Source organism: Lissotriton helveticus, chromosome 5_1, assembly GCF_964261635.1.
Source record: "Lissotriton helveticus chromosome 5_1, aLisHel1.1, whole genome shotgun sequence".
Lineage (NCBI taxonomy): Eukaryota > Metazoa > Chordata > Amphibia > Caudata > Salamandridae > Lissotriton > Lissotriton helveticus.
Genome location: NC_136065.1, coordinates 933,933,642 through 933,959,130, shown reverse-complemented (window position 1 = coordinate 933,959,130; position 25,489 = coordinate 933,933,642). Strand labels below are relative to the sequence as shown.

The window sequence follows — 25,489 nt, the reverse complement described above, 5'->3', positions numbered from 1 at the left end:
TTTATAAGTCATATGTATGGACGGGCTCCTTGGATATTCTTGAATTAGAAATGTTTTTGTTCGTTCATCAATTGTTCCCAATTCATACGCTTTAGTGACAATGCTAAGTAGTGTTTCTTTGAATTGGTTGGTGGGATTGTTAGGCAATTTCATGTAAGTTTTTTCATCATGGATGTGTTCAGAAACTTTTTCTGTGTACATATGATGTACATATGAGTACTGACTATGACTAAGGCCCCGCCTTTGTCAGCTTTAAGGCATTTAATGTCTTTGTTGGTGGCAATTTTCTTGAAAGCGTCCTGATCTTTGAGTGATGTTCTTGGTGACGTTTTTCCTAAAATTCAATTTCGCGAGGTCGCGTTTCACTAAATTCTCGAACAGGTCAATGCATTTATGGCTGCATGGAGCTTGGTAAGTGCTGTGAGGGCGTAATCCCATGAGTTGATCTGGTTTTGGTTGGTGAAGTCGATGTTAGGACATTGTCGAAAAAGTGACGTAATCTCAATTTACGCGTGAATTTAAAGGTGCTAACTTCAAGTTCCAAAAGGTTTGTGGGTGTGGTTGGAATAAAAGATGTGCCTTTCTCGAGTGTTTTCATTTCCTGAGTTGTCAATTGAATGTCTGAAATGTTAATGACTAGATGTTCTTTTTTGGTTTGTTGTCCTTCTTCTGAATAGTGCTGCGCGTGTTCGGGGGCCCCTTTTCTTTTTCTTTTGTTTTTGCTCCTCCGGAGTCTTCTCTTTCTTTCTGGCCAGACTCTAAAAAATGAACAGAGGTAGATGGGTCATCCCGAGATATCAAGGTTTCAGCTGTTTCAGTGGTAGTTTGACGTTGGTCTTGTCTAGCAGTAGTAGGGGTTGCAATGTTGAATTTTCTGGATGTTCTGGATGACGCGTCGCTTCCAGAAGATCAAGTATCAGTTTGATCTTTGCATGGTTTGTTTCTACGTCTTTGGGCGTATACTTCCGCCCACGTGTATACTTCATCTAGTTTATAATCTAGAGTGTCTCTTCTATATTTTCTAATCTTCCTCTCATTTATCTCCTTGGTGTGTTTATCAAGTTGCAGATTGATATCCTCTATGATTTTAGACCATTCATCAGCCGTTATAGAGTCAGGGTTGGGTTACCAAATGGAGCATGTAATTGAGGATATTTTGGTGGGGTTATTTAGATGGAGCCAGTGGAGAACGGTATTCGAGTGAAAGGGCGAGATGCACATTGTATAAAATAACCGGAGGTCCACAAAAAGCTTTGGGATAATGTAAGGAGAGAGGAGGTTAAGAGGGGTTACATTGATAGAAGGTCACGGAGACTGAAGGGAGGAGGGAGGTGAAGGAACAAGGAGGGTTTATTGTGGATAAATCTTAACAGCAGGGCAATCTACTTGTTGTCTAACAATAGCACCAGGATGGAAAAACACGAGGAGTTACATTAAGTAATATACATGGAATCTGTTCTGCAGCGAGCACTGCGTGTTTACATGTAGGCAGCAGTGTAATACTGATAAACTTGGGTCGTTGGTGATATATCCTTTAAGGTACAATACAGAAAATGAATTTGATATGTATAGGTTTTGAAATGCATCATTGCTTTAAATGTATTAGTGTATTTATTTAGAATGAAATTATAACATTCAGTTATGCACCATAGTAATAGTTTCATTGTTACCTTACAGTGTCCCTGACGAAGGGCGTATCCCGCCCGAAATGCATTGGGCTATTAATAAACACTGCTTGGAAACGAACCTTGGCATCTTTCGTGTTTTAACAAGAGGCCTGGAATGGCACAGTTTGGACATGAGAAACCTGGAAAAAAGCTGAATGAATCCCGCATGTAGAGCGTTGTACATAGATATGAGAAAACATAAGTGAAATATTTTTGGATTCACTTGATAAAATGGATGAACTGATGGATGAATAATGAAATGAATTGGCCAAGACGGCATCGCTAGCTGTGCAATTGGTTTGGGGCGCAAACTCGCCTCACCCTTTGACAATATTACACTGATGAGTCATTATGCTAACACAATACCGCTACCGCGGTCATACACTACCCCCTAAGATGGCAGCCACACTAGTCCATCATTTATTTTTCTTACTGTCACGTGACTAACTGGTTAACCACTCATCTAACACTATGTTGCACTCTCGCGTTTTCGTATGATCACTGGTACTGATCCTTCGGAGCCTTAACACGCACTGATCGTTAATCTTTTCAAGTAAGTCCCGTCACCATTTATTACCTCATGCTTAGCACATCTTGATGTCTTTCAGGAACCTGATGTTCCGTTTAATTTTGTTACAGCCATGCGAAAACCTGTCAGTTACTAGACCGTAAGTGGTTCTTGTATTGTTCTGTTTTTACGTTGGTCAGACCCAAGTGGTCCTGACCCAAACACTTCACTTTTTACTTTAAGACACGCGGTGACTCTCGGGTTGGTCGCGACCATAGGTTCTTCTATCCTCTCATCGTCTGCACTAAGACCACGGGTTTACACACGTTGTTACCGTTCACCACGTACGTTCCATGAGGCACTAGCACGAGACAACTAATATAGATGGACTTGCACGTCACAGAGTATTTCAATTAAGTTTTCACCTGCCACCGCACTTGTTATTGAATACCATCGTTTTTCGAGTATCACAGTTCGCATGATTCATCATATCTTTTTCTTTACAGTACTCCTCGAAAAAGGGCTTCCCGCCCGAAATGCATCGGAGTTGGAGTATGTACATTTGAGCTAATGTTTAATGAGAATATCATCATGACATAGCGAAAGCTAAAAAATTGAAGAGATTTATGTGAAATTTGAACATTATATAAAAACTTTGAGAATATCATAATATACCTTGTGGAGTCCGTTTTTGGAACCTTAAGGAGTGCCTCACCCAGGGATGCATTCACACATATGTATGCACGACCTATACCCAACCCCTGAAGTGCCATGATAGGTAAAACTGCCAGTGCATGCATAACATATCGGGGTGCTAGAGAATACGGAGTACCAGAGGCAACTTCCGGGCCTTGTGTCCCGTGGATGCAGATAGTTATATGAGCTATAGTTTATGCAATATCGCTAGAGATCTATCTCCCTAGTGATTTTCTTTATCCTTAAGTACCACATGGCTTCAGGAATTTACAGACGGAAAAAACGACAAGTTCACTCGTATATGTGGTGCATATTCTAAGTGCAGTAGTGCGATCCTTAAGGCCCAACATTCTACATAGTGGACCTATCCAGCTCTGCCGTTTTTTATATGCAGGACAAAAAAAAACATGTTCGATAGACTCAGTAGCCCCTCCCATAGGGCATTTAATTGATGCGCTGGGGCCCTTATTCCAGTGACAAGTGAAGATAGCAAATGGTAATGTGCCCACCCCTGAGCTTGATAAAAAAGTGCTCAGGCATGCAGGTTTCTGATCAGATCCAAGTGGGATTCTAACTCGAAGTCACACTTAAATAAGAGGAAAGCATCAGTCAAAGAGCCCAAGCTGAATCTGGAGGGGAGTTCTCCCAGGACATATGACCAATAGGCCAATTTTAGTTGCCCAATGGCATCGCCTGATATTTTATTTGGGTTTGACCAAATGTCCCCCAGGCCCAGCTTGAGCAACCATGACTTTGTGGACACAACAAGGGATCGGGTCCGCGCAAAAACCCTCTAGGAGACCCTGGAGCCACTCTTTATAAGGCTCCAGTTCACTGGTCACCTAGACCCTTAGCCAGTAAAGAATTGGTCATACAATCAAAATATCAGATTCGTTGGAATAATCAATGTGGCTTTGGCACAATTACGGCAAAAATGCAAGAACTGCCAAAACAGGAGACTGACACAAAAAATGTGGGTAGAAACCAGACTATGAGAGAGTAGAGTTCATTTCAGTGGGCCTTCGTGTGTCAGAAAGCAGACCACCTGAGATTTCTATGGTGAGGTCTAGGAAGCTAATGCAGTCAGTATCCGATGACATTGTAATTTGTATGTAAGGGTTTCTTTCGCTGAGCCAATTCAGAAACACCTTTGAATCATGATTTGTGTCTCTTCGGAAAAAAAAATATCATCAATATGACATTTTCAGAGTGTAATATTTGTAGTAACAGGATTTGAGTCCTTGAATACATACTTATCATAGTAGTCCTCATATAGGATGGCCAAATTAGGAGCTAAGCAACGCCACTGCTACACCCTTGGTTTGGATGTAGAAGTCATTGAGAAATTTAAAGAAAATAGTCTGCATAGCGATTCTAAGAAGTCTAAAAAAAAATTCTGTCAGAACTTCTAGAGAAACCGGGCAGGGTTCTAACATTTCTTCGATGAGGTCAACTGCTTTATATTGAGAGATATTTAAATATAGGAAATTAACATTAAGGGTGACTAGAATTTGGCAATTGTTGTCAAATTGAAAGTCTTCAATGTAGATGAGAAAGTCAGTGCTATCGCTTATATAAGCTGTGGCTTGCTTCAAAAAAGGGTTTATGAAGTAGTATAAGTATTGATAAAAAGGCTCTAAAAATGGAGGCACAGCAACATAATGGGCGAGGCGGGTTGCATGGTATTTTTGTGAATTATAGGGAGTGTATATGCCAAAGGTGTCCTAGGTTAAGTTTTGTTAAAAAACTAAATTATTTGTCACTAAATTAACCCTCATCTTTCGAAGTTTGGGTTGTTATTTGAATATGTGCTTGACTTTCATTGGATGGATCACCATTCGTTTTTGTAATGCTGTGGTATAGAAAGTTGTCTGTAGATTTTTTCATTATAGTCATTGGTGTTTTAAATCACTATCCCACCATCATTAGCAGCTAGTTTAATTGTGATGTATGTATTTTTTAATGTATGCAAGTCATCTTTCCCTATCTTGCTTAAGATGAATTTCACATTTTGGTTATCATGTCTCAGGACATTTTTTTCAAAGTTTACATCCTCAGGGGGAGCATAGGGAGGGCAGATTATGAAGTCCAATAGAAGAAGGTTTCAAATTCATTAGTTGTCATGTTTGGTAAAATTATTTGTTTTTGAATAAGAAATATTTTCTGATTTTGTTAAAAAAGTTAAACAGTTCTAACTTCATCTTAAAGAAGTCTGATCGATTATAGAGACAAAAGTCAAGCCACGGCTCAGAACATATCAAAGAAGCGATCAATTGGTATTTTGACAAATGAAAAACAGGAGCCATTTTATTCATTTGTGGCCTTACCATTGATAAAACAGTCTCCTAGTTTGACACTCTCCAGGCTGGTAATTACTCAGTGGTTGCCGCCGGGAACAGCCTTGTCCACTACCTCTGTTCCTGCCCAGGTCCCATCCAGCCCTACTAAAACAGGTGCTGTCTACACGGTGGGTGCTGGACCCCCAGGTCCAAACTGGCGAGTTTGAAAACTTTAGGTATTTTCGATGTCAGGTGGTTGTTGACCTGTTACATGGGTTTTGTGCAGTAGCTTGATTATATTCATCCGATAAATAGGGGTAGGTTATATTTTTCGGTCTCGCTGGTAAACTGCATCCGAAGGATGCGTGTCCAGCTGGAGACGTATAGTTGACTGTCTCGGGGGAAGGAAGGACAAGAGGGTGTTACGAGCCTGAAAGCCGGATTTGGGTGCGCGAACGCGCACGTTCCGTCCCGTGCCGCACCGTGCACTTCCCTACCATACTCCCAGCAAGTCAGCCTAACGCGCATGCATGCACACAGACAGACACACACACGCGCGCACACACGCACTTACACACACACACACAGACACACGCAGACACACGCAGGCACCAAGACAGGCAACCCCCTCTCCCCTCCTTTCTCTTACCTAACCGGGCTTCGGGCTTCTCGGGAGCCTCGCAGAGCACTCGAGCTGCTCTGCCATGCCTGCAAGATGCGGGGCTCTCCCCTTAGGCTTGGGGGTCCCGCAGTCTCCCCGCTGGTCTTCACCCGGGCCCCCTCCTGGGTCCCGGGACTTCAGGTACGGCACTTCGCTGTCGCTCCGGGGCCAGGCTCGCGCTCCGACCTCAAAACGAAACTTGGAAATGTTGCGCATGCGCAGGCAGCCCCCGCCCTCCCACTCCTCCCAGCCCGGATGCCAAATGCAAAGATACGCCCAAGGCTGCCTACTAGTTAAAAGCAAAACCATTAACGGGAGACTCGGTCTCTTTTCCACCAGGGGTTATGACGTCACAGACACGCATAAACTTAAGCAGCACCGAACCAACACCTATCGGCTGGAGGACACTGCAGTCGGTCTTCCTGCATGCTGCCTAATTAACTTTTTCACGCTCTTTTCATCCACTTTATATACGGCTTCCCAGGCTCACTAGGGCCACCCTGCAAGGATAGCCGATACCCGAGACCGAGATTCTAGGTAAGACTTTTGAACGGCCGCGCTGACATAGACCTCGGGCATTTTTATTGTATTTTCTCTACAGCCCGCACTCCTCTTTCCCCTAGCTGATTCTAGAACGTGAGTTGCGGCTTCCTACAACTATCATTCCCAACATGCGCTGTTCATTCACTGCCCTTCTGCCTTTTTCCATTCACTGTCCCACTCAGTGTTCCCATATTCAATTTTCAAGCACCCGCCTCCCTTGTTCCGACCCCCCATGTACCAGTATGCCACTGCTTGGCCGGCGGCGTTATAGACGAACAGCATGCATTCTGGCCCCTCGTGTCTCAATTAGCCCGTAGGCCCACTAGCGCACGAGCGGAGTGCCCCACACAGGTCGCCAGCACACGGCACCCGCAGGCCACCACCCTTTCTTTGCATTATTACCATGTAAGGTTGCCACACGCCACTAGTGCAGGTGCACGTCACCGCTTATGGGTGACTAGGCTCCTTTCTCCCCTGCGCCATTGTTTCACTTTTCAATATCTGACGACATGGTGCCAATGTCAATCCAGGTTTACCGCCTTAGCTGCCATGTTTGCCCACTAGCTCTCTGCACGCATCGCAGAGAGGTGCTTACGTTAGGCTTCCATCTTTCACGTCAAGCCTGTATTTACGGGCTCTCATTTTCTTCAGGTCTCCCTTCACCAGCACTTTTCAAGATGGCCTATTCACCCTTGCCAGCCTTTGGCCCAGGCTGGGCCTACTGCACTCACGTCCTCAATGCACGATCCATCTTACATCTGCATTGGTATGTACCCCGTTGTTTTATTTACCCCACCAGGGCCATGCGTGGTCTGTCATTATGCCTGTTCCGCCTCAGAAGCACCACGGAGTCCTGTATCCAATTGTATATGACAAGCGCATATGGGGTCCCGTAGGCAATCAGCTGTACATATCCTCTGTAGCCCTCTGTATGTCATTACATCACTCAGTGCCACCACAGCATTAATCTGTGCACCCATTCAACAACAACTGGTTCAAATATGTTCTCTCAATGTTTGAAGCTTCATTACAAATGTCACAAAAAGATGTTAATATTTCACTTCCGTTCTTGGATTTTCGTCACAAAAAAATACACTGAACACAATCTTCACAAAAGTTATTTACAAAAGTTTAAGCTATAGCCATTATAAATTACAATAACTTTTATTTAAGTATTAATTATTAAAAAAATGTTTAAGCCATTGTTATTTGTAATATCAATACATCTAAGTCTCGTAAATACAACACATATTGCATTACAAATGCTATAGGTGTCACATTTGCGAAAGTTAAAACTATTGGCATTGTAAATGACAAAGCTATTAATTTCGCTATTTTCAAAACCAACACATAAATAAAAACTTTGTCATTTACAATACCAATAGCTCAAACTTTCCTAATGCGAGACCTATTGCATTGCAAATGCTTGTTTTTATTGTTTAGGTATTTCTTTCTGGAGTTTGACAAGCTTATGATTTAAGTTAAGGGTTTCAAATTCTGCAATAGATTTTTCCAGATTGTTCAGTGTTGCTCTAGCATTAATTAGACTTTGATCTTGGGGGATTTCCTTTGCTAGTTCTGCTATTTCTTTTGTTAATCTATCAATGTGTCTGAGTGCTGTATCTAGACTCCAAAACATTACCAATGCGAGAGCACTGATTGGAGATATAGTTAAGAACAACACAGTACTTTAGGTCATCCACAAATATAACAGGAAGATTCTTGGTTTGAAAGATAGCCAGTTACTCTCTAGACATGCAATTTAGTTCTTGAGATTTTCCTTTTTTTTTTAACTTGTCTATTTCTCCTTGGAGGGTACTATCTTGCGTAGAAACTTTCTTCCTTTGGGGACTAGTTCTTCGTGATCTTTTTAGGTTGTTTTTACCATGGTCCTTTAACACTGTCCCAATGATGACCCTGGTCCAGTCAACCGTAGCAGGTGAAAAATAGACTTCCCAAAAAATATGGACTGTTCAAAAATCTGTATTATATAAATGGCTAATATTTACTGAAAATGTCCTAGTACTACAACTCAAGTTGTATTTTCTTTAGGGCAGCCTATTGCTCATTTTGATTAAACTAATTTTACATGTGTGGTTTGCACCGTAGTGTAATTAAGCAGTGCTTTTGTCAAGCTATGTCACATATGTTCTTCTCATTGTTAAAAGTGTGAAATACTGATTGAAATGAACAGCTTCTTTTGTTTCTAATTTTCTTTAACCTTCCGTGTTTTTACTTGGTTTACCTACTACTTGTATATGCATGTCTGGTTTTTTTTCGTTTCTGCTTTGACACGCAAGGTCAAATTTTCTTACTTTTTTATATTAATTCTTACGAAAGGATTATACCAAATTACTACCTCCCCGCCGAATGAACCATAGGTCTGCAGAGCATTGTGTAATGTACCAAAAAAAAGAGTCACTCATTTCACTTTGGATAAACACTGCTCCCCCCTTCCATCATTGACCTGTGCTATCAGGCACAGACAGTCTCTGGTCCATACTGGTCAAATATGCCAGCAAATTGCCCTGCCTTATCACACTTAGAAAGTGACCTAGTTAACTACTACCAATAGTCGAGGCACTAGAGACTTTCAAGTGCCTTAGCATCTTTCTCTGATTTATGCTGCAGTTACATGAGGTCTCCTGGTTACCATTCAAGAGCTCCAATAGATCCGACCAATTTGTCCAGTGAGACTCCAGTGTTTTTGGACCACTGCTACTTTTATTAATCAAAAGCTTCAGACAGCCACTTTAATTGCTGAGAGTATTCAATTACCATTAGCTTATTTGCAAGCTAATCCCAGCCATTAAGCAAGACAGACAGGGCTGTGCTTCCCAAATTCCTAATTAAGAAACTAAGGTCAGGGCAAATGCATTCTGCTTTTACACAAAAATAATTGCCATTTTCACAATGAAATAGCCACCTTCCACAGGAAACAAACAGTACCATACCAAAGCTTTCAACATATTAGAAATTAATTGTACATTTTATAGGAGAATACTGCAACTAAAATGTATTAAATAAGTTTGAAAGAGGTGGGCAAATACATGCAATATCCTGTTTTGTCTAACGCAAACTCTTAAAAAATGTTTGTATTTACTAAACATTTTCTAACAGCCAGTTTATATTACAAGTCAATGTCTCAATTCGGACAGCAAAGGTCTATGCATTGAAGCAGTAGTCACATGCAGTGCCTTTCTGCTTCTACTGGGATCTGAGCATTATCTCGACTGAGCATTATTTACACTGAATAAGCCTTTTGGACAGCCTTAAAATGTATCCAAGTTTACTGCTGAATGATGAACTAAATGTACCAATCAAGTGAATTATGTACCTAGTGTAGAAAGTTAGATCCCAAAGAGGCCCTATCGATGGTATGATTATTTGCTACGGGAAAAGCACATGCCACTTTTTGAATCATTTCTGCTTGCATCTCTTCACCTGCAAGATTAACTATCAACAAAAAGGATTTGAAAGGACAACAATTAAAATCCCAAACTTCGCAAAACAATTTTTCAGACGAATCACCAGATAAAAATTAAGGATAGCACATGCATTTAAATTCCTGTTGTAAAAGTCAGAGCATGTCTGGTAGACTATGCGGCTCTTCTACAGATTTAATAAACGTGAAATGCCAGCTTACCTGTCAAGTGCACCTTCCAGATGCTCATGTGACACATCAAAGTAATAGTTTGTGTGTTCTCCGCTGGTAAATGCGTTTGAACTTCCAGCATGCTCACTTAGAAACTGGCTGTATTCATTCTCTTTTGGGTACTTCTCTGTTCCCAAAAACAGCATATGTTCACAAAAATGTCCAAGGCCAGAAATGTTTGGAGGGTCAGACAAAGATCCTAGGATACAAAAATAAACGTTGAAATACATGTGCCTACCGACAACGGACTCTGGGAGCATTAAAAATAAATTAATACATTATTACCATCATTATTATAATTATGGACTTAGGCAATACAAATAAAAGCTCTGAGATGTTTGCATTAGCAAAGCTTACATCACCGGAGGTTCACGAACATGTACATTTACAGAAACTGAACAGATCTCTTTAGGAAAACGGGCTTGAAAAGCAGCAGGAAACAACTTCATTTATTTCACCATCACAAAGCAAATTATTTTAATAAAAATAAGCATTTCCTATGTAACATCATACTTCATCATTCTGTTATATCCGGTATGCACAGAAATAAAGATAGCAAGCAAATGGTTTTAATCTCTGGGCAATTAATTGCTCATGTATGGTCATGGAGTTCTCCATTTTAATAAAACAAAGTTACATACATGTAGTCTTGTTTGTGCACTGTAGACATCATCATTGAAGTCATAAAGGGTAGAAAATTATCAGCCGCATTGTGGGGACACTAACCCTTTTTTGCATAGTTTTCTTCCATGGACAGTAGATGCAGAGCCTCTGCCCGTTCTTGTAGCAATAATAGCATGTAATGGAAACCTATCAAAGTCTTAACTTTTTCCTGAGTTTGAAATACAATGGAAACGCCTGCATCACGCAGGTGACTGCCATAATCCCAAGGACTTGCCTCTGCTTGGAACTTCCTCCAAGCAAGGCCCTTTCAACCCACTGCAGCGCTTCAAGGTCTCACTCCTCTCGTTCTCTCTCAAAACCTCCCACCCATGCCTGAACTGCACCCAGAGCCAGGACCCCTAGTTTCACTCGAAACCACCACTACCCAGCTGTGTCCCTCCAACACCGGTCACTGCTCACCATGCTGCTACTGCACAGCGCCACACAACACAGAAGGAGCCTTCACCTGCACCTCCTGTCGATTATCTTGTACTCTGCCTGCTCTAACCCTCACGACTCTTGCAACCACAGCACCCCTCCCGCACTATCAGAGTCAAAAAAGCAACCACCCCTCACATGTCTGCACACTCACATGCATGCTAATCAACACCTGCTCGCTCAGCTAGCACACTACCGAGATATAAGATAGCCAGCAATATCACGCTTCATACTCTTCTTTACAGAAACATGACTAAACACAGCCTCCACAAAAGACATTGCTGCAGTTAACCCCAATAACTACAAAATCTTCAGACAAGGCAGTCAAAACAAGCCCAGATGAGTTGCCGCCATTATATTCATGGACGCCTTCAGTTTCAACACCTTGACGGAAACCGCTCCCAGCTACATTGAGCACCTCACCTTCAAGTTACAAGGCAGATCCAACTTTTGTAAAGTCAGACCAACATACTTTGCTAATGGCTTCGCTAGGCCCCCCTCACCATCAACTCCAGCACCTACATCCTATTTGGTGACCGAAATTTACTTCGATGACCATACAAATCCTAACTCTACCCTCTTCCTCGAAAGCCTTGGCCTCACGCAGCACATCACCAGATCCACCCATGTCGCTGAACACTTCATGGACCCTATTTTCCTAATCAGCATCACAGTCCACAAACCTATGCAGATCACCTGGACTGACCCCGCCCTCGTCAGCTTCTACATCACTATCCTACACCATAGTAGACCCCCATCCGGGACCGGACCATCCCTGCTGAAAGAAAAGTTTAGAGCAGGATTGGGATTCAGCCTTCTCCGAGCAACACCCTGTGCTAATCAGCAACCTAAAAGCGGCATCACAAAGTTCAATTCCTTGGCTGAAAAAGTGGTGTATCAAGGCAGGGGCTGCATTTAAAAATGGGAGAAGGTTTGGGGCAGTTAGTGCTGTTTCCGTGAAGATGGAGAGAAACTGGAATAGAGTTGTGCTAGGCAGAGGGTGGAAGAGATTGGCGACGGTAGAACCTGGGGACAGAGATTACTCATCTATATGCATGTTTGGGGATATCCTGACGCCTCAATAGTATATTATGTACTATTTTATGCTGATGCACACTGAACCGCATGTATCGTATTATACCTGCACCACTGTTCTTCAAATAAAAAGATTTAAAAAAAAGAACATCCATTCCTTGTCTTCGCCGGTGTGGATATACCTTGGTCTCCTAGAAACGTGCCAAAAAGGCAAAAACACAAACGCAGGCTAGCTGGTATTCAGGATGATGAAAAAGGGATGTATGACGTTACAACGCATGCTTTTACAACGCAGTTTTTACAACGCATACCATTACAACGCATAGCGCTTTGGGGTGCTGGATAGTGAATAGTTTAATTTACTATTCCAACTCCAGTCCCCGTGGACACTAGGGAAGGTGTTGGATAGTAAATTAAATCTATTCCCTATCCTAGAGCGCCCCCAGCGCAATGCGTTGTAATGGTTTTCGTTGTAAAACCTGCATTGTAATAGCACTGCATGGTAAAAGTTGCATTGTAAAGGATGTTTCCCATGAAAAAGCACTGCAAGCAACTAGAACATTAGTGAGAAGGAGCCCAGACACCAAAGGCAAAGACGTCTTCAAGTTAGCCCAGAGATACTACCACCAACAAATTCGGAACACCAATGGATAAGCCATCGCAGACTGTATCAACCCTGGCACCTACAAAGAAATCTTGTCCATCCTGTAGCCGCCGCAAATATCATCCCCCCCAAAAGACCTCCGTAACGATCTCTCTGACTTTTTCAATAACAAAATGACAACCATATATGACAATTCTGACCAAAAATTGGACCCTGCCAACCTCACAGCAAGCTTCTCAGTCTTGGCGTTAAAATGGTTCAGACCACCTGGAGCACCATAACGACAGAGGAGACTGCCCAAAACATTGCAGGAAGGAGAAGTTTGCTTAACCTTTTTTGTAGAAAGTTTAAGGAAGATTCGTAGAACGGCACCAAAGTTATTAGAAAACGAAAAATTATGTTTCCTATGGAAAAGCTGCTCTAACTATAACTACCCTGGGGCGACTGACGCAGTGTATTCCCTCTTTTAAAAATAAAGGGATCACACTGGGCATACGTGAGCCCACTTCCCGAGCTGCTTGTTGGCAGCAGGGACCCCATTTGTTGGGGCCGCCCCAATCCCTCACCCCCAGACTCTGGGGGCGGTGGCAGCCACTGTAGCACATAAACCCGAGAATAAAGATGCCTGCTCACATGCTGAAAAACACCAGCGTCAGCCTGGCAGGGAAACGGATGGGCAGGGCAGGAGTGGGCGCCCCATGCTACTCCAACATAACAAAGATCTGTAATGTAATATATTGTAATGTCCATTTCTAAAGCGCGCAGCTACCTCTTCAGAGGAGTCCCAGCGCTATCGGCAGGCTCACATGAGGATCGGCTGGCGTTTATGCCTGATTAAAGAGCCAGGGTTTTTAGTGCTTTCCTGAATTTTAATTTAGATTCCAACCGGCGAAGGTGAGGCAGCAAAGAGTGCCAAAGTTTTGCCGCTTTCACCGCAAAAGACCTGCCGCCTTTTAGGGCTTTGCAGAATCTTGGAACTCGTAAAAGCAGCAAGTGGTTGGATCTCAAGACACAATCTTGTTGATAAAGATGCAGCCTCTGCCTAAGGTACCTGAGGCCCAGTTCTCTAGTGGCTCTAAATGCCAGAATCGATGACTTAAACTCTACCCTCCTGATAACTGAAAGCCAATGAAGCGGTCTCAGATTTGGGGACGAAAAGGTACCTGCCTAACCAATCTTTTTGCGCAATTCTGGATGATCTGTAGCCTGTGGGAGAAGTATGCAGGCAACCCCAGGTATAAGCTATTAGCGTAGTCCAGCTGTGAGATCTCCAAAGCATGAACTGTTGCTTTCTGGTATTCCTCTGGCAGGAAGCGTATGATTTTCTGGATAGATCTAATTTCCCAGAAACACAGAGGAGGTGTGTCCAGAGTGTTGAAAGATAGGGCCTTATCCAACCTGATCCCCAAATTTCTTGCAGAGACTGACGGGATTGGAGGTAGATCAACTCTGGCTGCCACCAGAGATCAGACGGAGGGGGATGAGCCGGACTAAAAAAACAGGGCTTCCGTCTTATCTGCATTCAATTTCAGACCGTTCTCATTCCAAGATGTTTTTTCGGCATTGCTGGAAAATCTGAAGGTGAGATTGGGGCAACCCGAATTTAAAATAAAAACCACCAATCCACACAGCATGCACCGAAAAGCTGCATGCAAAAAGAGCAGTGGGAGAAATCTGCCGCTCTAATATTCACTACTACGGAGAAAGGGCATCTTGGTAAATTTCTCTCTTCTTGTTGGGCAGGGTCTCCTCCAAGGTATTGCTGAAGAAGTGGGGAGTTTCAGAAGGTACGACAGCCTCCTAGAAATGTTCACTAAAAACTGCCTATAAGTTTCCTAGGTCATTGAATTCATGACCCCAGTTTTTCATTTTTTCCAAAGCACTCCAGAGCTGGAGCTTTTACTTTACAGCTCAGGAGAGAAGGGACCCCTTGTGGTCTGGTTATATGGCCGCATGTTTTGGTCTGCGATACAAAATGACTCAGACACTTGTTTATCATGGTTTTATTAAATAAATATGCTTTATTAAAAAAAATGTTTTGTGACAATTATTATTATTATAAGGCAGTATGGAGTGGGATTTAATAAAGAACATATTGGATTACTGTGGTGATTTTTTAATAAAGCCAATAGGTCTGCTTTATATATGTTGATGTGCTGTTTATATTTTGGTATTCTGACCCAATGTCAAAGCGAGTAGGTCTACACTAGTTACAATGCCACTCCTTCATACTGTTACACTACAGTAGAAATTCTCATAAGATGAATGAAAAAAAACAAAGGTTAAAGTCAGCCTCTTTAAACATAACATTTTACAGTTAAAAAAACTGAAATTCGCCATTTATAGTTAACTGAAGAAACTATAACTCACACTCTTGACATGCACTGCTTATGATGTCCATATCACTGCATTCATTTCATGTTCTATGACATCAATAATAACCTCATTAATGACATCTGAAATAGAATCATTGATGACAACACAGTGCATATTGGGGGTGTGAGTTATATAGTTACTTCAGTTATTTATAACTGATGAATTTCATTTTGTTTTACTTTAAAATGTTACATTTAAGCTAACATTTTTAACTAACCAAACATTGATTTAACCTTTTGTTTAAAAAATAAAAGATATATATATGTCCAAAACACTCTCACCAAGGAAAAAGGCAGAGGCCACGGTAGGGGAACAGATTGGAGTCTCTTTATTGGAAATTAGGCAGATGGGCGTATGCATTTCGGCCGTGTGGCCTCTTCAGCGCCCAGATTATAACGGGAGGTGAGTATGCTGCCAAAAGGTCCTGCCCCAACTGAAATCGTCCTGGTTGGCTCCACCCTTAAGCGGAGATCAATGTCACCTGCTTCAGTTTTCCAATGGTGGAACAAACTGCAAATCCCAGCATGCTGTGGTTTGCCAGGATGGGACGGCTGCATGATTGCGGGAACTGCAGGCCCCTCGAGCAGCTCTCTTCCAATATCCCGCAATACCCTCCACAACATCAAAGCTCCTTGTGTCCCCTGACTGCACAACCACCGCAATCAGGTAGGTTTTCCACGGGGGCAAGTGCAACAGTGCGCCTCGCCCAGTGCGGAGTTCCATGACTCCGACACCGCTTCTGTTCCTCCTGCGTGCAGTGGTGGGCCTGGTCCTTCCGATACCTCGGATTCAAAAAGGATTCTGCCGAAGCAAAACAGCGCCAGTGATTACCAGGCCAACTTGTGTACAGGGGCCTCTGTTGCATGCCGCTGACTCGCAGTGCAAAATATGTCCAAAACACTCTCTCCAAGGAAAAAGGCAGAGGCCACGGTAGGGGAACAGATTGGAGTCTCTTTATTGGAAATTAGGCAGATGGGTGTATGCATTTCGGCCGTGTGGCCTCTTCAGCGCCCAGATTATAACGGGAGGTGAGTATGCTGCCAAAAGGTCCTGCCCCAACTGAAATCGTCCTGGTTGGCTCCACCCTTAAGCGGAGATCAATGTCACCTGCTTCAGTTTTCCAATGGTGGAACAAACTGCAAATCCCAGCATGCTGTGGTTTGCCAGGATGGGACGGCTGCATGATTGCGGGAACTGCAGGCCCCTCGAGCAGCTCTCTTCCAATATCCCGCAATACCCTCCACAACATCAAAACTCCTTGTGTCCCCTGACTGCACAACCACCGCAATCAGGTAGGTTTTCCACGGGGGCAAGTGCGACAGTGCGCCTCGCCCAGTGCGGAGTTCCATGACTCCGACACCGCTTCTGTTCCTCCTGCGTGCAGTGGTGGGCCTGGTCCTTCCGATACCTCGGATTCAAAAAGGATTCTGCCGAAGCAAAACAGCGCCAGTGATTACCAGGCCAACTTGTGTACAGGGGCCTCTGTTGCATGCCGCTGGCTCGCAGTGCAAAATATGTCCAAAACACTCTCTCCAAGGAACAAGCATTGAAAATGCAATAGGTCTCGCAGCATTAGAGTTAGTGCTTTTAGAATTGTTTATGGGTTTTTTTTGTAAATCTTTAGCATTTTTGTTTCCTGTAGCCAATGCTAAAGAATTTCAAAAAAAAAAAGCCATAAACATTTTTAAAAGCTCTGAAATGCAGTCTGAAATGCTGGATATATATTCAGTACAGATACACTATATTGTTAATGAAGACATAGGATATAATATGTTGTACTGTATACACACAATTAGATGGGAACGTGCTGTGTGTGTCAGCGATTGAATGTGGAGGTGATGGTGGATGTGGTGGTGGATGTGGTGGTGAATTCGGTGGATGTGGTGGTGGTGGATGTGGTGGTGGATGTGGTGGTGGATGTGGTGGTGGATGTGGTGGTGGATGTGGTGGTGGATGTGGTGGTGGATGTGGTGGTGGATGTGGATGCGGTGGATGTGGTGGGATGTGGTGGTGGATGTGGTGGTGGATGTGGTGGTGGATGCGGAGGTGGAGGATGTGGTGGATGTGGTGGTGGTGGATGCGGTGGTGGATGTGGTGGATATGGTGGTGGATGTGGTGGTGGTGGGTGTGGTTGATGTGGTGGTGGATGCGGTGGATGTGGTGGTGGTGGATGTGGTGGTGGATGCAGTGGTGGATGCGGTGGTGAATGTGGCGGTGGATGTCATGGTGGATGTGGAGGTGGTGGTGGATGTGGTGGTGGATGTGGTGGTGGATGTGGTGGTGATGGTGGATGTGGTGGTGGATGCGGTGGATGTGTTGATGTGGGCGTGTGAGGGTGAGGGGGTGTGCATTCTGAGTGGGGGGGTGGCGGTGTGAGGGGGTGAGGGCGTGTGAGGGGGTGGGTGAGAGGGTGGGTGAGAGGGTGAGTGAGGGTGAGGGGGTGAGTGAGGGGGTGAGGGGGAGTGGGGGGTGAGTGAGGGGTGAGGGGGTGAGTGAGGGGGTGAGTGAAGGTGAGGGGGTGAGTGAGGGGTGAGAGTGAGTGAGGTGAGTGAGGGGGTGAGAGTGAGTGAGGGTGAGAGGGTTGTGAGAGTGAGTGAGGGTGAGAGGGTTGTGAGGGTGCCTGTAGATGGCAGACTCGTTCCCTACATTCTCTGGGTATGCAATAGGTCTGATAAAAACACATTTCCTGGGCTGCTGTTTCCTCCCAGTCCACCACTGCAACAGAGGTGCAACAGAAAAGAATACAGTGACATAGCCGAGTACCCAGTACCCTGGAAAAGAGTCAGTCACTGCTAACTGACCTCTTTATATAGCAGGGATAACGAGTTCTCGTGGGTGCTTTTCCACACGAACACACCATCGTCACAAGATGTGTTGTTACTTCGAATTGGCTAGCGTTACATTCGCATCTGCTGCTCAGAGCCTGCTTGTTCAATAATGAATTCACAGTTCGGAACGTGTTAACATTAGGACATTTTGTCTGCTTGGAGAAATGCATTTTGTCAGATGCAAATGGGAGCGCCTCAAACCCCGAAGCACATTTTTAATTGTTTTACTCCTGCTAAAAATGACTGCATACCTGCAAGCATCTGTCAGATCGTTTATGAACTGAACAAAATGTCTGCACCCCCGCGTGCTCCTCCAAGGGTGTGCTCGGTCTATTGTTTATAGGCCCCTTCGAGCTATTCTGCAGCAGAACATAGCCTCGAATAGACTGTGGCACTGCAGCGACAAGGATGCATGTTTCACCCCAGCTGTAGAGCAATTCAGAGTAGGCTGAACCATGATACTAATTGATTGTGAAAGAACAAATAACAGTTTTGTCACTTTAAAGCACTGCTCGACTCATTTGAAAGAATATGCATTAACACCTCTTGATCTGTGTCAAAGTGAAAAAGAATGTTGAATATTAAAGGGATGAAGGCTTATTGCTGCATATATCAGCTTTGATCTTAATTGGCTCCTGCTATCGCTAGTTACACTTGGGTTGTTTGCCAGCTTTCCTATGAGAGCAGGCGCCCCTCCCCCACGCCAGAGCAGGCTGCCAGGGTGCTTGCAAGTGGCCAGGATGACTTCTAACGATGCAGATGCTAAGTAGATGATTGGCGGCACATCGAGGTCTGACGGCTCAAGGGACGGGAAATGTACCGCTCGTCAGGCTTTCAGCAGGAAATTAATTAAAAAATAAAAAACTAGGGGGAGGGGGCGGGAGGCGGAGAGTTGAGGCAGGAAGAATTAAGTGAGAGAAATGTGTGGAGAACAGATGAGCACGAAGAGAAGTGGGGGCGAGAGGGTAGAAAGAAAAGAGAAAGATGTGAGAGTAGGCGGGAGAAACGAGGAGCTAAGGAAACAGAGGTAAAGGGAGGCAAACGTGTGGGGAGACGAGGAAAGCAGACGTGGCAAATGTTGGAGAAAAGAAAGGAACAGGAGATGGGCATAGAAGGAGGTTCAGAGAGGGAATAGAAAGGAAGGGATAGAAGTAAGGGGCAAAGAGTGACAAGTGAGCAAGAAGAACAAGACGGAGGGAAGAGAGGGGAGGGGGGAGGAGAAATGCGACACGGCGGGAAGGGGCAGGCAGGATGACTCAGGGGAGGGGGCGGAGCAGGGCAGAGCGGCATGTGGGTGTGAAGAACCGGGCCTTTGAAGTGAAGCTAAGCTTCACTTCAAAGGTGTCGGAGGAATGCGGGCGGCTGTGCACGCGCTTTTAAGCTCAATGCACATGCGCATTGAGCTTAAAAGTCACGGGCACTGCAAGGAATCGCCACGATTCCTTGCAAGTTAGATAAAGTGTAGATGAGCCCCTATAGTCTCGCTTGCTCGATGCGCATGCGCATCGACAGGCGAGACCTAAAAAGGCAGAGGCCACGGTAGGGGAACAGATTGGAGTCTCTTTATTGGAAATTAGGCAGATGGGTGTATGCATTTCGGCCGTGTGGCCTCTTCAGCGCCCAGATTATAACGGGAGGCGAGTATGCTGCCAAAAGGTCCTGCCCCGACTGAAATAGTTCTGGTTGGCACCACCCTTAAACGGAGATCAATGTCACCTGCTTCATATATATGTGTGGCGATGCGGCCGAAACGCTTCTAGCTTTCTGCTGAATAAACGTTTCCTAACAGATTCCAAGAGTAATGGTACCTGTTTTGGTGATATCGGGTGGATGCGAAAGCAGGTGTGTGAGAGTGTGTGTGTGTGAGAGTGTGTGAGAGTGTGTGTGTGTGTGTGTGTGCGTGTATGTATATATATATATATATATATATATATATATATATATATATATATATATATATATATATATATATATATATATATATCTCAATCAAACGAATGCCGCAGCGTTAAACACACAGCAGCAACCACGGACACGTTAGCGGACTTTTCAGGCAACACGATTTATTGACAAAAAGACAGGCAGGGTGTCAGGAACACTCTACGCGTTTCGGGATTACTCCCTTGGTATATACATATGCACACAGACAGTGGCTGTTAGACAGGAAGTAGGTACTTGATTATTTTTCTCCAACCTACAGCTACTTGTCAAGGAAATCATTTAAACAGATTCCTAAGGGTTTCTAGGTCTAATAAGAATTCTGCTTGAGTATCTGAGTCTAGACAGCAGTGTTTACGGAATGTGTAAACAGATGTCCACATGCAGCTCTACAGATTTAAGAGATTGGAACATTTCTAATCGAAGCTGGAGTAGCTACTTTTCCTGTCATGGAATGGGCCTCAGGCTTAGCAGGTAAAGTATGTTTGGATGTAGCTAGAGTTTTTTTTTTTTTTCAACGTGACCATAGTTACATCATAGAATAACGATTTCGATTTTCTGATACCATTAGTTCCATCTAAGTAGAACTCAAGGTCTCTACTGAGTATAGAGTTCTCGCTGCTGGAATTAATGGATTTGGAAAACATTCATTAAGACTAATAGTTTGGCTTATGTGGAAATCAGACACCACTGTTGGAAGAAAGCACGGTGGAGTTCTCAAAACTACTCCATCAGAGTGAAAAGTAGTGAAAGGCTCATCAGCTGATAGAGTCTGAAATTCGCTAACTCTTTCAGCGGATGTAATTTCAACTAAGACAAATATCTTCCACTGAAGATGTTGCAATATTGACCTATTGACCAATGGTATACCCATTCATTTGGATAAACTAGATTGAGCTCCCAAGGTGGTGACCCTGTCTTTGTTAGTGGATAAACTTTTAAGAACTTCAAAAAATGTTATAGGTTGGTATAGACACAAGGAAGACTTTAATGGAGGAGATTTGCTGCTTTGATTTTGCTAGAAAAAAGAAAAAAAAGAGTTGGTAAAATCTTTTCCATTTTAAGAAATTGCAAGAGCTCGTCAGGGGGAGAGGTTTGCTTCTTTTACAATTTCCATATATTCTTTAAGGAGATTCATATGTCCATATTGTCTGACTTCACGAAACTATGCAGCTACTGATGGGAATCAGAGTCTCCTTTTTGCACCACCATGCTAGTTATTGTGATACAGGTATGGTTAGTTAGAGAGTGTATTTCAATTTGTCTGTTTGAGACAATTGATCTTTACAACACTATTGTAGAGGTCCCATGAAAATATGGGGATTTGGAACAAAGTAAATGCACAATGCCATGGACCCTAGGAGGGACGCAATTGGACAAGCAGACAGATATTGGATGTTTTTTACCAGATGTCACTTTCTTTTCCAAAAGGCTCACCATTTCCATTCTTGTTCCTAGTTTTGCTCCCAAGTAGAAACTACTTTGCACCGACTGGCTTATGGATTTGACCAATGCAAAAAGAACAATTGGACAGAATGCAGAACAATGTCATACATTCCCCCCAGTACAGAGATCTGGGCCTAAATCCATAGTTTTTTGCTCACCATGCCATTCCAGTTTGGACCCAGCCATATGCACATCAGTCTTGACCCTGCGCCCAATGGAACAGTCCAGCCCGAACTGCCAGGCCGGGACCTCCCTGGACTCGAAACGAGCATCCTAGGACCGGTTTCGTGCTTTCAGCCCTCATTAGCTAGGATAGCTTGACTCCAGTAGCAGGGAGAGCACGAGACCCACGTCTGGGAATACTCGTCCCACTTAGGGTGACAAATGCAAAAAGAACAATTGATAGACCGAATGCAGAACAATGTCAAACATTCACCCCAGTACAGAGATCTGGGCCTAAATCCATAGTTTTTTTGCTCACCATGCCATTCCAGTTTGGACCCAGCCATATGCAAATCAGTCTTGACCCTGGGCCCAATGGGTAGTTCAGTCTGGACTGTTCCCAGACTGAACTGTGGTAATCCAGTGTGTCCAGGAGTGCGCGTAATGGTGGAGCTTTTACTGATAAAGCACTCAATTACCCCAACAACAAACAACAACCCCTCCCCACCGCCCCCCCCCCCAAACCCCCCACCCTGGTGTTTTGCAATTTCTTCCTGGCTTTTCACACCGAGTCTATTGATGTTGTTGCTAACTCGATGAGCTGGGCTTTTTGGCGAATGCATCTGTGAGTCTGAGCACCCGGAGGTATTTCGGACAGGTAAGTTAGTTGAATTCCCCAGCTAAAAGAGAAATGAACCGTTGCCATATGGTGGCGAAAGAATCTGCCGTTTGGGTGAGTGTCGCCTGAATCCGCTCCATCCCCATTATATACCACAGCCGATGAAGCCACCCCACGTGTGGAGGTTTCCTCGTGGTACCCCAGAGGGAGAGTATGTGTTGTGTCGCCGCTCCTACTGCCAACCCCCTTTGTCGTCCCCTTACCGATTTAAGTGGAAATGTTAAGGCATTGGGGAGGCCTAGTAACGTGTAGGCTGGGAAGTGAGGAATTTCTGTCTCAAAGTGAGTGTCAATGTTGTGAAGCACCTCTGTCCAGTAATCTGTTACTCCCTCACACTCCCATAACAAGTGTGTCAGTGTCCCCTCCTTGCCACACCCTCTCCAACATGCGGAACTGTGGCTTGGTTTACTCTGATGTAGCCTAGCCGGCATTATGTGCCAGTAATATGCGATCTTAACCGCCGACTCCTTGCTAGCCAAGTTTCTGGCGGCGTTTGGTGGGCCCTATAATAAATGTCCTGCCACTCTTTATCCGTCAGAGTTCGTCTGAGCTCTGCTTCCCAACGCCTCTGACCAGCGGAGCGCAGGGTAGACGGGGAGGGCTCAGCATCTTATACAGATCTGTGATCGCTTGTCTGACTGTTTCGTGAGGAGCCATTTCTCATAGACTGTCAGCCTCCAACTCGCTTATGGTAATGTGTCCCCCTGTGTGAGCTAGTGGCGGATCTGGAAGTAGTGGAACCGCTGCGGTGCTATCAGGGTATACATCTCCTTCAAGGTGTCAAGTGGGATAAAGCTATCCATTTCAAACAGATGTCTGGCCGACCTACATCCCGATGCCCGCCACTGGCGAAACGCCCTCTGGAAGAAAGATCGGGTTGTCGAGTATTGGCGACATGGGCGAGTGGGAAAGTGGTGAGACCTCTACTGACTGCCACCGCATCCAAAACCTTGAGTAGTGAGCGAGTGATAGGTGATTTTTTAAGATAGGCCGGCCTGTCCGCGCGATGCAGAAAGGGGACCTTCCACAGCGACATTTGGGCCATTGCCCTGTCCTGAAATAGCCACGTTTTTCTGATTCTGGGCGGTTCCATTCCAGGAAATAACCAAGTTGTGTCGCTTGGAAGTAGCGGAGAAGATCTGGGATGCCCAAACCCCCCTCGTTAGGAGCTCGCCTGGCCAGATCTCTGCAGAGTCTCGGCCGTTTACTGGCCCATACGAAGTGTCGTATCGCATCTTGCATCTTCTGAAGCATCCCTATCGGTGTGGTGACGGGGATGGTTTGGAACAGGTAGAAGATCTTGGGGAGCAGGGACATTTTGATCACCGCCACCCGACCCAGCCAGGAGAGCGGCTTTTGCCGCCACCTCTTCAGGTCCCCCTGAAATTGAGAAGTGCTATATAGTTATGCTCGACCGTTTGCGTTTTACTGGGCGTCAGGGTGATCCCCAAGTATGGCAGAGACATGCGTGCGGACAGTCCCCCGAACTGTCGTAGTCTGCCAGCGGATTTACGAGCATTACAACCCAGGGGGAGAATTGGGGATTTCCCTACATTCATTTTGAATCCCGAAATTTCCCCAAAGGTCCGAGCATGAAGGATTGTCTACTGCCACAAGTATGTCGTCTGCATACAGACTAATTGTGTGCGGTTCGCCACCAAATGTGACACCCACGATGTCCGGATTGTCACGGATTCTCTACGCAAATGGTTCAATATAAAGGGCAAATAGCAGGGGGGAGAGCGGACACCCCTGCCTAGTGCCCCGCCTGATGTCACCAATGCCAAAGCACGCCAGGGTCTTGTCCAGGTACTGCCAGTCCACCCTGTTGAACGCCTTCTCGGCGCCAAACTATAGGAGAGCTGCGTCCGCGTCGTTAAAATGGGCCTTGTCTATCACATGCAAAAGTCGCTTAGTATTATCACTGCACTGTCTGTTGGGGATGAAGACCGATTGATCGGGTTTCTATGACTCCCGGCAGGCACGGCCCCAGTCTAGCTGCTAGAATCCCTGTGAAGATTTTGAGGTCTAAATTAAGCAGGGAGATGGGCCGGTAGACGGCACACTGGGAAGTGTCCTTGCGGGGTTTGGGCAGTACGATAATGTCTGCGGCGAGCATGTCCTGGGGAATGGAGCCTGGCCCCTGGAATAAGTTGAACAGTTTGGTAGCACAGGTGCCAACAATGGGCAGAAGGCCTTGTAGAAGCCTGCGGAGAATCCCTCGGGCCCTGGTTCTTTTAGAAGTTTAAGGCATGCTATTGCCGATATTACTTCCTCCATCCTTATTGGGGCATTCAGAGTTTGCGTGCTAGCCTCATTAAGGGCTGTAACTGACACCCCTTTGAGGTAGGTGTCTCCTCCCTCAGGGTCCACGGCTGGGTCTGCAGCATAGGGTGAGGCGTAAAATGCTTGAAACTCTTCCGCTATCTGTTCATCTTCCACAAGCATAAGTCCTCCTTGGCCTAGGAGAGCGGGAATTTTTGAGCGTTGGACCTTAGCTCTAAGCTTACTGGCCAGTAGACGCCTCGTTTTATCGCCTCCCACATAGTATGTATGTCGGAGACGTAGAGCTGCGTATTCTGCCCGATCGAGAACCAGGTTCGCAAGCTGTGCCCTTGCTGCTTTCAGCTGTCGCCAAATTCTAGGGGCCCCTGTTCTGCTGTGTACCCGCTCTAATTCTAACACCTGCGCTGCTAACGCCTGCCTCCTGTCCCTACGCTCCTGCGCTTCGGCCACTGCAATGGCTATGAGGTCGCCGCGCACCACCGCTTTGAGTGCCCCCCAAACCGCTGTCACCGGTACGTCTACGCTATTGTTAGTGCTTAAGTAATCTATGATGCTTTGGCGTAGTTGTTGGGTGACCCCTTTCCGCTGTAGCAGTGTCTCCCGTAGGCGCCACCTGCCTTTGTGTGATTTTGTGCGAGGGACTGCTATGTGAAGTGGGACCGCATCGTGATCTGAAAGTGCCACCGGGGTGATGCCGGCATCTGAGACTAAGGCAGCTAGGTCCATGGATCCCAAGAGGTGATCTAACCGTGCGTAGGTGCGGTGTACATGTGAGTAGAATGTGTACCGCGTGGAGTTGGGTTGGGCCTCGAGCCAAAGATCTAAGAACCCTCTGCTAGCCAGCCATTGTCTGCCTTCCTGTGAAATCGCCCACGTAGAGCCATAGCGTTGGCCTGACCTGTCTTTATCCTGGTCCATCACCAGATTAATGTCACCTCCCACTAATGTGTATTTTGATTGAAACACCAGTACATCTGCCAGGGCCCCCCTGAGGAAGGGTTCTTGCTTTGTGTTAGGAACATACA

General features: G+C 45.1%; 1 protein-coding gene across 2 annotated transcripts in view; it reads right to left on the bottom strand.

Moving 5' to 3' along the window:
• Positions 1 to 25,489, bottom strand: part of IDE (insulin degrading enzyme) — a 1,242,012-nt gene that overhangs the window by 1,019,222 nt on the left and 197,301 nt on the right. For both annotated transcript variants that reach the window (XM_078643408.1, XM_078643410.1), the window contains exon 3: positions 10,001 to 10,208. In XM_078643408.1, the coding sequence (XP_078499534.1) occupies positions 10,001 to 10,208 (208 nt within the window). The remainder of the gene's footprint in view (positions 1 to 10,000; positions 10,209 to 25,489) is intronic.